The 14,247-nt window shown below is 43.9% G+C and overlaps 1 protein-coding gene across 1 annotated transcript; it reads right to left on the bottom strand.

Moving 5' to 3' along the window:
• Nucleotides 1-499: 499 nt before the first annotated feature.
• gmnc (geminin coiled-coil domain containing) lies at nt 500-2,287 on the bottom strand. The gene is made up of 4 exons (XM_030776090.1): nt 2,113-2,287; nt 1,749-1,834; nt 1,530-1,646; nt 500-1,336 (listed from the first exon to the last, which is right to left on the bottom strand). The coding sequence occupies exons 1-4, from the start codon at nt 2,282-2,284 to the stop codon at nt 500-502; spliced, it is 1,212 nt and encodes a 403-aa protein (XP_030631950.1). The 5' UTR covers nt 2,285-2,287.
• Nucleotides 2,288-14,247: the final 11,960 nt, after the last annotated feature.

Consider the following 14,247-nt stretch of genomic DNA (forward strand, 5'->3'; position numbering starts at 1 on the left):
ACATAGGAAAGATCGTAAAACCTTTCTCTTACAAAATCTGCAAAAACATTCAGAAGCTCAGTTGTTTCAACTCACGAGAACCAAAATACTCACAACTCTAATTACTAGCATAATTCAGTTAGCGATTATTTATTGTAAGTCTATCATCTATCACGACAAACAAAGCGTGTTTGTCAATCACAGATCAATCAAACCAAACTAAACATTTCCATCAGAAACACAACTGGCAACATCAGCGATTCTTAAATCACAGTTATTTCATCTCACAAAGTCATGTACACATTCAGGTTTAGCAAGTGGCGCTGTGTCTAGATTAGTCCTCCTGCCTCTAGGGGGCACCATATTTTTTGTCCTAGTACAATTCTTCAAAGTCCTCTTCAGTTGAGGACATGTCACAACAAGTTATTATTTTTCCCTGAACTGTTTCACCTGAATAAAGGTGTGAAAGTTGTCCTCCTACAGTACTGTCCATATAGATCCTTTATATAGATCTTAGGAACTAGGAGCATTGTTTGGGCACCCAGGTGAAGTTCCATCCACCTTGTGCATCTTTGCGTATGAAAGCTTGTCCCTGTGGGAAACTGTGTGTTTTTACACTGTTTTGAGGGCTGAGGGACATGCTAAAGGCCAGATCAGTCCTGCTACGCGTGGTACGTGGAGGGGAAAATAACTCACTGCTGACCCCTGCTGGGCTGGAGGAGACACGGCTCAGAGTATCGTAGTGCTGCTCTGAGCCAAAGTCCTGTGCACGATGGGGAGTGGAGGATGCCCTTGGAGGAGTGAGGTGTTCTGGGGGGCTTGAGCTATGGAGAGCGCTAACCGACGACCCCGAGGACGAGACTGTGTAGAGGACAGATGGGTCAAGAGTTGAAAACTCTGAACTAGAGCTCGCTGATGCGCTGTAAGAGGTGCAGGTGTCCATACTCTGGCTGAAGCTGCCAGAAGAGCCCACGATACTGGTGAGTTCACGTATTGAATTGACATCCGGGCTGTAGCTAGCTGTGCTGTCCAAGGCTGTGGGACTGTAGCTGTCTCCAAGATTGGTTTTTGAAACCGGCGAGGTAAAAAGTGGTCTCGGGTCACCTGTGGGGCTGCTATAGCTGCTGTCTGGATCAATAGTGTCCACGTCTCTCAGTCCTAGGGTCTCCAGGATCCAAGAGTCTACTGGCGGAGTGGCTGCTATTTCCTCAGCAGAGCAGAATTCCAGGGAGAGGTTTCGACATGTTCGTTTGCCATCCGCACGTGCCAGCAAGTGGCCAAGATTTGGGAAATGTCCCTCTCTGGTAAGAGTCCTCTTCCTCTGCCTCACGCCACTATTCTGAATCGGCAGGAACTTCTATGAGAGACACAAAGGGGGAGAGAGAGAGAGAGAGAGAGAGAGAGAGAGGGAGAGAGAGAGAGAGAGAGAGAGAGAGAGAGGGAGAGAGTGAGTGAGGTTAAAATAGCAGAGATGTTTTCATATAATGCTTAAATTACTATATATGGGTCAAATGGCTTTGACTGGATTTGTGAAAATCGTCTGCAGTTACCTTTGATTTTTCTTGCAGCGATTTAACATATGATGAATTCAGAAACTCTTTAAGTTTGTTGTTTTCTTCCTGTAGTCTGGCTAGTTCTTCCTCTCTTTGCATCAACGTGTCTTGAAGCTACAGTGAAAAGATATATGACAAAATAAACAGTCGTTGATTATTTATTACTTTTCCGTGTCTCATTCTGTCATGGATGGTGCGTTCGTGGAGTTGGCCTACCTGTTTGTTCCTTTGCAACTGAGGTGACAGTTGGTCTGCCCAGGTCGGGTTATGAACAGTTCCATGATCATATTCATGCTGCGTTTCTTTTGGTAGAAAGAAAAACGAAAGGCGTAAATATCTTAAGAAGACAGCATTTACAGAAAATTCGTATGCATTATACAACAAACGGTCTTCAGCTGCCGTCTAATAAAGCTCTGCTACTCAGAGAAATTGACAAGGAACAATATGTGTGGTAATCAACTGGTAGACGACGTCTCTAAGGTTCGGCTTAAATGAAAGTGGAAAAATTCCAGTTTGACAACCGCGCGGCACAGCCGGGAAGGCTCTCGCGCCGCTGATCCCGGCATATTGCAGGACTTACCCTTTCGCGGCGGCTCGTGCTGGCAAGCTGCGTTGTCCAGGGGACAGGCGTCCCAGAGGGGGACCAGAGTTGTCGTGGAAACGTCAACACTGCTGTCAGGTGACGCTGAGGCGGAGTAAGGGCAGTCGTAGCGCTGACCCCCAACAAAGCTCAAATCTTGGCAGGACAGCATAGTGTTCTGAAAAAACGAGCCCCAGTAATGAAAGACAGTTGTCATAAAGCGACGAAATACAGTTTTAACTCTTTAATAACTCGGCCATTTGCCTAACAAAAAGTATTTCTGTATTTCTATTCACTTCTTTTTAAGACCTTTAATAGGTTCTCGTTATAAGGTAATGCGTTAGATTGAAACATGTCATACCTATGCAACCAAATGCAAGCCATTTATTGTTAAAAAAAAGTTTATTTCAAAGTCTTCTATCCATGCGTTTTACGGTGAAAGAGGTTCCCCTGCAACCCCCCGCCTCTCTCTCTCTCTCTCTCTCTCTCTCTCTCTGTTGTCTCTCTGTGTCTCTGTCTGTCTGTCATACACACACACACACAGCTATTCAACAGGTCACTTCAAATAATTGAAAAAAGTGCAGATTTGCAAAAATCGGTCGCCCTTTTTGTTCACCTGCCGCACTGAGGACGCAAAATCAAATGAACTGTCCCTGTACTATGAATAGTGCTACAAAATTCCTTTTTTTTCCAAATCAAAAGGCTGTTAATTGAACGTTTAAATGACAAATTACTTTGAGTGAAGAAAAAGCGTACGCATCTCAGCATCAGTTTGCAAGGGGAATGTGTACTCGTTTTAGTAAGTTCGTGCATACTTTTGCAATCTGTTTGCAAAGCAGAGCAAAGTACTGACGCTCAAGACAGGTGCGCGTAAAAGGGTCCCCACTCATCCTCAAGAAACAAATGCATATTGTTTCAATTGCACAACGACAATTAACAGAAACTCTATGAGAAATAATATATCAGCGCAGTTAATGTATATGATCACTCACCATTTCGCGGGCAGTATGGCAAAGGTTAGGCGCGAGCTTGAGCAACTGGGGAGTCCCGGGAGCTCTCCAGACCTTTGGGGAGAACTAAGCGTGCTTGGAAGAGAGCGCGCTAACCTTCGTTCACTAAAAGAGTGACGCTCTGGCTCTATCCTCCCGCTACGCAACCTGATTTGGTGTGAAGCTGTCAAACTTGTGACGTGAGATTTTCAGCCGTTGAACTCCAGATGCGCCACATCTGTTGAACGCATACGATGATTAGAGTCCGTCTTGGGGATACTTAATTCTCTTTTCTAAACCCGAGTGAACTCTGCTGTCCTAAAGCTACAGTGATTAGAACAGAAAAAAACCTGACCTATCAACTTTCGTCTAAAAAGATATGAGGACAATTTTTCACACCTGGCGCAGCTCTCTACACGACAGTCAGTTAATGTGTAATCCGTGAACAGATAGTTTAGAATCATAATGAATTAAGAGAGGGGTAGACATGCTTACAACACCCCCCCCCCCCCATCTCATAGTTAAATGAAAAGTGCATACCATCGCTAGTAACACATTAACATAATTGCATGTACGTATGTATGTGTTTTTAGAGGGACAGCCACTGAGAATGACTGAGGTTCATTTAGAGGTATGTTTGACGTCGTCTGCTGAAGAGTAGAGATGCTTAACCAGAAGTGGAGTTTCACCCATCCCCTCAAATTTAAACACTTCATCCCAAATAAAAAGATACTGCTCAGGTCAGTTTGTTAATACACATCTGTTCAAGCTTTTTTCCCCCTTGAGTTGAAGTTTTTCATTTAAGTTTTTGTTCCTCGAAACCATTTTTCACATCAGTTAAAATGTATCAGCATGCTTCTAAGTGTCCCTGAATTGGATAATTAAAAATAAGAACCTTGACAGTATTCTATAGAGTATTCCTCTACTGCAGAATCTGTTTGAGATTATTGTTGTTGTTGTTTTTTTTTTCAAAGAGAACATCTCAATCCACCAATCCACACATGAGTAAACTCAACAAGATGCAGCAGGCTTACCCTAAAAAGTTGGCGTAACTTTTTTTTTTTTTTTGTCATATGGTTATATAAGTTGGCCTGTCTCGTCACACACGTCTGTGGTGCTGTTATATTGCAATTATCTGATAACTGTTGCACTGATAGTGGGCTGTGAACAAAACAAACATCTCAAACACTCCCTGATCTATTTGAATCGCTCTGGTGTAGTGTGATTATCTGAATATAACAATTTGTGACAAATTGTCTTTATAAATGTGACTCTAGTGTTATACTAATTGCTTAAGAATATGTATAAGCTGGTTTCTCTTTATTTTTACAGCGTACAGAAATCCTTATTAATGTCCACAGGAGGTCTCAAGCAGTCATAGATCTTTTATCTCATATTGTTGGAGATGTCCATGAGGGGAGGAGATCTGTAAGCCTATCAGCTATGTTCCACTGAACTTATTAAAAACAGAGAGAGAGAGAGAAAGAGAGAGAGATAGAGCGAGAGAGAGAGAGAGAGAGAGAGAGAGAGAGAGAGAGAGAGAGAGAGAGAAAGAGAGCAGGTGGGTCGGCACACATTCCCTTTGGTTCTATTTGACCAGATTTCTCAAACACTTTACCCCCTAAATATTGCTCTGTAAAGTATTGGGGGTTGAGGGGGTGGGGTGGGGATGGGTGTTTGGGGTTTGTTTCAGTCAGTTATGTAAATCAGTCCATAGATTGCAAAATATGTTATAAAATGTGATCTTTATTGGGGTAATTGTGTGTTTTTTTCACACGCCCACTGGAGCTGAACTTGACTGAGTACTAAACCATTTTACAGCTCACCTAAGATGGTGTGTGTGTGTGTATGTGTGTGTGTTAGCGTGCATATGTGTGTGTGTGTGGGTGGGTGTGCGTGTAGCTGGATGTTCTCACTGACAGGAAATCTAGAGATAACAGGTCAACTTAGGGATACATTCCCCACTCCCCACTCCACTACACACGCACACACACACACACACACACACACACACACACACAAACACACACACGCACAAAAGGAAACTTTTACCGCTCTATTCCTCACAACTCTGAGACTGTTGCTCACCTTGCGGTTAAGGTTCTGGTCGCGCTCTGTTCTGGTCCAGACGCCTGTTTCTACTCCGCTCTTCCTGGAGTTTTGGCATCGTGTTTGAGAGGATAAGGGACAGGAGGGGCTGGGCAGGCTCTGAAAACCTGTTCTTGTTCCTCTAAAGCTGTTCTTTGGCAGGCAGAGTGGGCCAAAGGAGGGGGGGGGGGCAGGGGCGGTGGTGGAGGGGGAGCCTGGTTAGCACTAATTGCAGGGTTTTAGACTGACTTTGTGAAGGGGTTCTGGGGGTGGCCGGTGGAAAGGGGGAGGGAGATGTGGGTGTTAGTGTTTACTCCAGCACACACTCTAACTGACAATTAAACAACACGGACCTTCTCTCCTTTCACCTGACACCTCTCTTCACCCTCTCCAGTTAAGACACTCTTCTCTCCCTTTGCCAAGGCGAGGAAAGGTGCACCCAGTGCCTAAAACCGTGAAGGGCCACAGTTCTGGTGGTGGGGGGGGGGGGGGGGGGGGGGGGGGGGGGGGGGGGGGGGGGGGGGGGGGGGGGGGGGTTGGTGGTTTGGGGCAGATGCTAGGTGTTGCTTAGTACTGGGAGAAAAGTTATATTGGGATGATTGTAACTGAGATATATGTAATTGTAACATACATGTTGCAGTAGCAGTGTCATCTTCCAATACTTTCTTGGCAAGTTTAATTTTGGATTATGCAGTTTGCTTATTGTAACATTAATCCAGTGATACGCAACTTAAAATTGTTTGTTTTACTTAGCCAGGAATAGTTTCAAAGTGCGAACAACATTTTTTTTTTTTCGCTTGCTGTTTATCTTTGGTCTGCTACAGACAGATATGTAGTGATCTGAATAAGGTCAAGTTATTCCAAAATCATGAAAGTTCTAACAGCAATAAAAAATAAAATAAAAATAAAAATAAAATAAAATGCGAAATATATCAGCAAAAATATGTTTACTATTCTCAGACTTACCCTCGGTCTATCAAAGCAGGTAATCCTGAACGTTTGGGCTTTATGTAACCCAAACATTGGCAGACTGATCAAAGACCTGACAGTAACTCACACTCCAACCACGACATAGCCTCCATCCAACAACGTCCAATCTTAACCTTCGTCTAAAACCCTGTACGCTCCTGCACTCAGAACAACTGTTACCGCACAGAGAAAGAATGTACTACTGAAACTCTCAGAGATTGGAACTGCAGTTACACATTGCATCTTTTGCCCTAGTCAGATTGTTGGTGTTGCCCGAAAAAACTGACATAACTCTGCCTAAACAGGGTTGTGCATTGATGACGAACAGAGGAGACAGCTTTGTTTAAATAAGGGCAGAACTGTCTTCATACCCCCCCTCCACCCAGCACCACTACTGCCAACACTGTATAGCACATGGCAGTTAGTCACTCTCTGTCTAAGGTTTCTCACCGACTACCAACCCTGAATATCTGTCTGCTACAATCTGTCTGTCTGCTTATCAGGAGGTTAAGCGTTAGTGCAAACTAGGTAAGGGTCAACATCTGTGCCCTCAGCTTGTGAACCTCATGCTCTCCTCTCCTCTCTGTTTAATCTCAAAGAGGGATCTCTGTGCTTACGTTGATCAATACCTATGTGGAATGTCTTCTGTTTAAATCTTTTTCAGAGGTGGCCATTCTAGAATCTGAATGTTCAAATTTTGCGAATGGAATATGTATTCACACCCCAGCAGATCCATTGCCTTTAAACCTGGAGTCTGTATAACCTGTGTGTGCATTTGTTTACGTGTATGGACCATGGAGGTGTGCGAAAGTTAAGATGGACTTGGCTTTACTACAGCCCTCTGTCCCAGCTTTACGCAGACATGCACCACACACACACACACTCAGACACACACATACACACACGCACACACACACACACACACACACACACACACACACACACGCGCGCACACACACACGCACACACACACGCACACACACACACACACACACTCAGACACACACATACACACACACACACACGCACACATACACACACACACGCACACACATACACACACACACACGCACACACACACACACACTCGCACAAACGCACACGCACACACACACGTACACACACACACACCATCATCTAAGCAGCCTCCGCCCGGCGTTGGAGCAGTTGGGCAGTTAATTGCCCCTACTCAGGGGCAGTAATGACTGTACAGGTGGAGTACCTGGGAGCCTAACCTTACACCCCCAGCACAGATGTCCCCCCTGGTCTGGCCCTTTCTCCACTCCACCCCCCTGTAGAGAGCTTTAATGACAAGAGGCAGCAGCCTCCGGATTTGTTGGGCAACAACTGAGCTTCACTGGGAGTCTGCAACCTGTTGTTAAGTTTGTTAAGTGGTTAACGGACTGGTTCCAGCAGCGAACCAGGGCTTGTGTGAGGCCCTCGAACTCACAGCCAAGGGCCTATCAGACTCTGACCTCGACTTTAGGAGTAACATCCAGTCTTGTAGAACAGGAAGGAATATTAACCAATCACATTCAATCTGGCGAAAAAAAAAGGTCACGCTATAATCTGAGCCCAAAGACAAGGCTCACGCCAAGTTCAGACGAGAGAGCGGCAAAGCTGAGATTCTGAGAATATTTAGTGAGGATCCAGGCACCACTATTGGCCCCTACGATGCTGTATAGAATGAGGCATCTGGTAATGGTGATATCAGACTCTCAGCTGAGGTAGTCACAGCCAGTCCCTTCGACAGCGAACGGCAAATAGCCCGTGACAGCCTGAATAACACACATCGGCGTAAAGTCAAAACAAAATCATGACTTCTTCACGGGGGGTCTGACTTCTATTACTTGTCACCCCCTCCTCCATTAAATCCCATCTCATTGTCGGCCAATCCGACCCTCAGCGCAGACCTCCCTCCCTCCCTCCCTCCTGTGATTGTACACCATAAGTGTGGCGTGGAGGGGGAGTGGGTCCTGTTAGCACGCGGTGCGGCTAAGCCTCTTTTACCTGAACAATGACCCCCCGCGGAGAACACGCTGCCAATTAAACCCAGCACCGGCTTCTCGCCGCCCAGCCCGCCGCTGCAGCCCTCTGCCCCCGGTCTGGAGCTCCAGACCACCTCCCGGGCTGAGGCACGCCATCGAACGCGCGCGCGGCGTAGTTCTAAACGGAACCTTTTGTGTCGCGCAAGAGGGCCATATTGGTTTCAGCGGGACGTGTGCGGCTCGCCCGCGCCCCGTTTTTTGACACCCCCCTACCACCTCCCCCCGTCCACTCCTCTCACCTCCCCTACACCCCCCCCCCCCCCCCCCCCCCCACCTGTACTCCTCTCAGCAGGACTGAACATGCCGCCGCGACGATCAAAGACAAGAGCCGGGTTAAAAAAAAAAAAAAAAAAAATGAGAGAGGGAGGGAAAGCCGGGCCCGCCACGCACTCCCTCTTCCATCAGGTCCAACAGGTTGGCTTTTCTCTTTCTGTTGGATTAAGACGAATGTTCACCCTTCATGTTAACTGTCATTCTTTCTCTCTCTCTCGATCAACATTATATTATGAACTCTTAACACTAACAGTGCCACCCAAACATGCTGTCTCGAAGTGCCAAGTGAGTTCGTTGAGTGACACACTCCTTTGAGGATTCGTGGCTTTGAGGTAACTGATGAGATTTGTTGTCGCGCTGGGTTTAAAAGGAATTAGAAGAGGTGTAATAAGAGCAGGGTTTGATTTCAGTTCTTCATCTCTCTGCCGTGGTACACTGTAAAATGTGATTAGTTGACTTTGCTTAAAAAAAGTTTGGAAACCCCTGTCGCCTTTAGGAAAACTAAGTAAATGAAGTTGTTAAGGATAAAAAAAAAAAGCAGAATTGAAAAATGTTTGTTGGGAATACTTGATAAAGTTGAGTTCTCAGTTTATGTAACGATGGAAAATATGTTGTGATTTTTGTCAGTTGAGCTAACTTGTCGCGGTGAAGCTAAAATCACAACAGAAAGAGTACAAGGCCCTAATTCAGATTGTCTTTGCTCCCACTTTACCCTTATTCGTCCTTGGAAAGAAATCCAGTTAACTCAGACCAGTCAGGAATGTTAACCTCACCTCACTGAAATTAAAATGGCAATATCTTAATGTCGTTACATGAGATTCTGACTTAGAGGCGTCCGGTCATTACATCACAGACGGTGGCGTCGCACCATTGGCTTGTCAGTCAAGCACTGCACTCAATGCAAAGTAGTTGTAATGAAGACCATAGTGACCTTTCTCTTTTTTAAAAGCTCTTTTCAGTAGAAAGTTTGCTAGGTCGAATGTAAGTGTGCGCGCCCCACAATGCACCGCGGCGCTGACGTCGGATGTCGGAACTCCAACATTTTAAGTTATAGTAACTTAGTAATCTGGAATTCATATTACTTAATCCAAAAATGATTTGAAACGAATCAAAAGTATTTAGCTGACACAACTCAAAATTGGATACGGATTATAACAACTCAAAATTTTAAAGTCAGTAGAACTTATAAGGTCATTTTAAGTTTATACAACTAAATAGAATTAAGTTATTCGGGTTTACAGTGTACAGTCAACACTGGAAGAATGATCTTGGTCTTTCTTTGGCCTTTCTTCTTCACTTACATCGAAATTCATATATGGTCAGCACGTTGACAAAACTGTGTTTTAGCACTTAAATTCTTTTCTAAATCCACGCTCTCTGCTCATTACAAAACGTTTCCCATAAAGATGCGTCCACTCCACTCCACACCTCCACTCCAGGGTCACTGTGGAAGTCTGTGTGTGTGTGTGTGTGTGTGTGAGGAATGTGCAAAAGCATGATTATAGAAATGTGATCTGACCGGAACACGACCAGTGATTGCATGGTTGTGTTACCCTTCTTTATGCTGATGAAACTCGTAGGGTGGACGCTGAATGGTAGGATTGCTCTGAAATGTTAAGTTTATACCAAAACCACAAGTTAAGAGTTGAGGGGGGTCTGCGGGGGCGTGTGTCTGTGTTTAGGGAGGTCATATAATACCCAGTGCCTGAGATAAGCTCACCCTCTCCTGTTCCACCCCCTGACAAATCTGTATTTCCTCCTCATACAATCGGCCTGCTGCTTAACCATGACCTCATATCTTTGCAGGCTTCTCATTGGCTGTTCAGCAGGTCATGTGATGCTATGAGGAGAGGGCAGTGGACGTTTTTACAGAGGGTTGAAATTTCTCCTGGACAATGCGTTCTGTAAGGGCACCCAAGCGTGAGCGATAGGAGAGAGTTCCTGGAATGCTGACAAGCATGGGAGCACGACCGGAGTTCTTCTTTTGTCCTTGCCCACTCCCTAAAGTGTGTAGGTGTGTGTGTGTGTGTGTGTGTGCGCGTATCTGTAAGTATGTTGGTCAGGTTGTGGCGTTCTTCTGTTAGGGTCATGTTACCCGACCTGTGGTACACTTAACTCATTAAGAGGCCTTGTCCAAGCTCTCAATGTGCATAATATAATTGAAATAAGGTTCTGGATGAGAGAGAGAGAGAGAGCACAGCACACTCACTCTGCTAGACAGTTTGTTCAACATTCTTCAGCATTTCACATTCAACATTCCACATTCTGTTCAGAATTTCACGTTCAACATTCTATATTCCGTTCAGAATTTCACATTCAACATTCTACATTCTCGTCAGCATTTCACATTCAACATTCTATATTCCGTTCAGAATGTCACACTGAACATTCTACATTCTGTTTCGCATTTCACATTCAACACTCAACATTCTGTTGAAGAACCTCATTGGTACAGTGACATTGTGGACAAAAACTTCACGATACAAAAGATGGACTTCGACATGGATCTTCGGGGTCCCACTCCACCAGAGTCGGAACTGATATCAAGCTCCCTCTCTCCCATCCCCTCACTTAAAATATCTCAGCTCTGGCGATGCAGAGAACTTTCTGGAAAGATTAGCTCTCCAGCATCACACTTCCTTGCATTTCTTCCATGTACCTGTTTTATCTTCCGTGTACCATCAGGACAGGGTTGGACAGTGCTTCCATCTCTTTTTCCTTTTTCCCTCCACAAGTTGAAGAAAACAGGTATTTTCTGGTCAGCGGTGTAGCTTTCAGGATACACAGGCTCAGTATGAAGGAGTGGAGTCAGACATACGCTAATCTACTGCTTTTGGCGTAAGTTTAGGTTTTTGGTAAGTTTGCTCCTGCAACAAGGCATTTTTGCTGAATACACCCATGCTCTGGAGATTGAATGGAGCCTCCCAATCCTGTGTGGTATGTAGTGCCTGTTGCACTCTTGGTGATGTGTAACCTCACTGAAGCGTCTCTCTACCTCTCTGGTGTTAAATACTGAAGCGCTGTGCTTTAGAGCCGTGCAGCAGAGCGCAGTCTTTCAGTTAACTTTGTTATTTGACTCAACACTACAACAAACTCCAAAACAACGAAACCAATCAGAGTGAGGATCTGTTTCACAAAACATGTGTGTGTGTACCTTTCGTTTGAATATCATCTCTATATGTCTGAAAACACTTCTCAATAATTATATTAGAATGCATCTTTAAGCACACTCCCAATTCCAGTGCCGGTTTGTTCCGAGTCCACGTAATTTTTTTTTTTCTTTTCTTTTTTTCATCTCTAGCCCCTTAGGATATTGCCCTGTTGATCCCGAACTCACTAGGGGTCTGGGCAGCACACGTTTGACTGTTCTAATTCCACCAGGAATCCCTTCAATGCTCTCAAATCTCACCCCCAAGCTCTCATTACCCACGGCTAATATTAACAAACTCAGGTTATGGGTTTTGGGCACTGTGGAAGGAAGTCCAAATCAAGGTCCTAACTTTTAATGTGATATCTTTACTGTGGCCTGTTTATGTATGAGTTTATTGATGCGTGTGTGTGTGTGTGTGTGTGTATGGTTGCGTTTGTTGACGTGTGTTTGTGAGTTAAAAAGATGCCGTGGGTAAAATGCTGAGTTTGCGTGTGTGTGTGTGTGTGTGTGTAATGACATGAAAGTTATGCGTTTGGCATGTGTTGGACCTTTGGCCGTCTGTGACACACACACAGTGGGGATTGCCCTTACACCACTCTACACACAGTCAGAGGAATGTGACCAGAAAGTTTCAAACCGTTAAACCACAGAAGTTCAGTACATCCTCCTGTGTCCTTTCTTGCTATAGCTGTTAAAAAAAAAATCAAACAAACAAACAAGCAAATACATGAGATGCCATATTGACTGTTGATATCAGTAACTAATTGAAGAAGAAGCAAATAAACAATTTGTGAAATGTGTTCGGACAATTTGAAACATTACTTGAACTCTATGTAACTGTTTATTGACTTTGATTAATTCAGTTGGCTAAATAATAGCTGCAAGCTAAATGCTACTGCAGCAGCAGCAACCAGAAAGAACCATTTGGATCATGTCATCAGAGTAATTCGATCAGGAAGTTATGTGTGTTTAAACTGTCTGTCATCCCAAGATATATCATGTCTTACACATTAATGATTCTTTTTTGTTTATTTGTTTGTTTGTTTGTTTCAGTGTTTTGTTCAAGGCTAACCTTGATAAACAACATTTGTTTTGAATAGCTGTATAAGAAAGCCATGGCATGCTGTGTTGGTGTGTATGATGGTGTGTGTACGTGCGTGTGTGTGTGTGTGGAATGCATATTACGTGCAGTCTGAAATGTTTTGAAGATGTAGCTTTGACATTAAGCAGTTCACAGTGAGTGCCTGCAAGACCCCGCGTCCCTTTGAAATAATTTCATTCCGAAACACCTGAGAAGTGTGCATTGTATAATCTCACACAACAGAAGATTTAAAAACTGAACACAGCCATAGGAATAGAGAAAAAAAGACATAATCACATAATTGATAGTTTGCAAATCCTTCATACTTCTACTGTATGCCACACGGTAAAGCACAATAATTGATGGAGAAATTTCTCTGACAGGAGGCGTAGAGACAGGAAGAAAGAAAGAGAAAAAGAGGTAAAGAAAGGTTTTAACTGTCTCGTCTTTCTAATCCTGTCTCCTCGAAGGCTGCCCTTCTGGTTTACCTGAGTCTCCTGTCCCTCACGTTCTATCTCTCTTTCTCATTCACGCTGTTTCTGTCAGGTTACGGTATCGAGAAACAACCCGAACAGAGCGTTTCAACTCTCTGATAGATGAATTCATTCGTATGTAGGATTCTGATATAATTCTCAATGACATATAAAGAGAAAACAGCTTCATCTAAATCCCTCTCATTCATTCTCATATTAATCTGCGAAAATGGACATACATAGCGCTGCCTTTTTAAATAAAAAAAAAAACAAAACAAAACAAAAAAATGAAAACTCATTCCTTAGCCTTATATTCTGCAGCATGAGATTCTAGCATTTGAATTAGAGTTCAGTTTTGTTCCATCCGCTCATCTGCATTTCAGCATTTCAAGCAATTTCCTATGCATAAATCATACGATTTTGCACATACATTTTTCGTACATAACAAGATCTCTCCACAGATCTATATGTTTTGGCACACACATCTTCCCTTTCCTGGCTGTTCATTAGCTGTGTTTGCATATATATGCATGTGATCATATAGGAGAATGCAGCGTATGTATGACTCTGTTTTCACGGTTGGGTAAAAGTGATTGTTTACTCTCTGGAATGAAGAAGGTCACTCCCTCACCTTGACCCGGAGTTGGACTGCTCCGGGAGGCTGGGGGTGAAAATTGGGGGTTGACAGTGCTGGACTAGACTCTCTGGGGAGGCAGTGTTAGTGGTGGGGGGTTGTTTTCTGGGGTTAATCACTGTCTCGCTTATTGGACTCATAGACATTGGGAAGATACTGTGGCATGTATGTATATATATATATATATATATATATATATATATATATATATATATATATATTTTTTTTTTCTTCCAAAGACTGATTCCTGTTTATGTAATAATGTGGTGTAACCATGGAAACAATCGTACGGTGGAGCAGGTGCACTCTAACTCAGGTGAATCTGGTTTGTTAAAATAGAGACTGAGGTGTGTGCGTATGTGCGCGCGTGAGTGTGTGTGTGAGAGAGAGAGAGAGAGAGAGCGAGAAAGAAACTTATCCTGTTAACCC

The sequence above is a fragment of the Chanos chanos genome, chromosome 6, assembly GCF_902362185.1.
Source record: "Chanos chanos chromosome 6, fChaCha1.1, whole genome shotgun sequence".
Classification (NCBI taxonomy): domain Eukaryota; kingdom Metazoa; phylum Chordata; class Actinopteri; order Gonorynchiformes; family Chanidae; genus Chanos; species Chanos chanos.

Bases quoted from the DNA above. Each gene is read 5' to 3' on its own strand.
- gmnc (XM_030776090.1), bottom strand. From the start codon at position 2,284: ATGCTGTCCTGCCAAGATTTGAGCTTTGTTGGGGGTCAGCGCTACGAC. The intron at 1,835-2,112 runs GTAAGTCCTGCA...TTCTACCAAAAG, and splicing joins GCACGAGCCGCCGCGAAAGG to AAACGCAGCATGAATATGAT. The intron at 1,647-1,748 runs GTAGGCCAACTC...TTTTCACTGTAG, and splicing joins AGTTGCAAAGGAACAAACAG to CTTCAAGACACGTTGATGCA.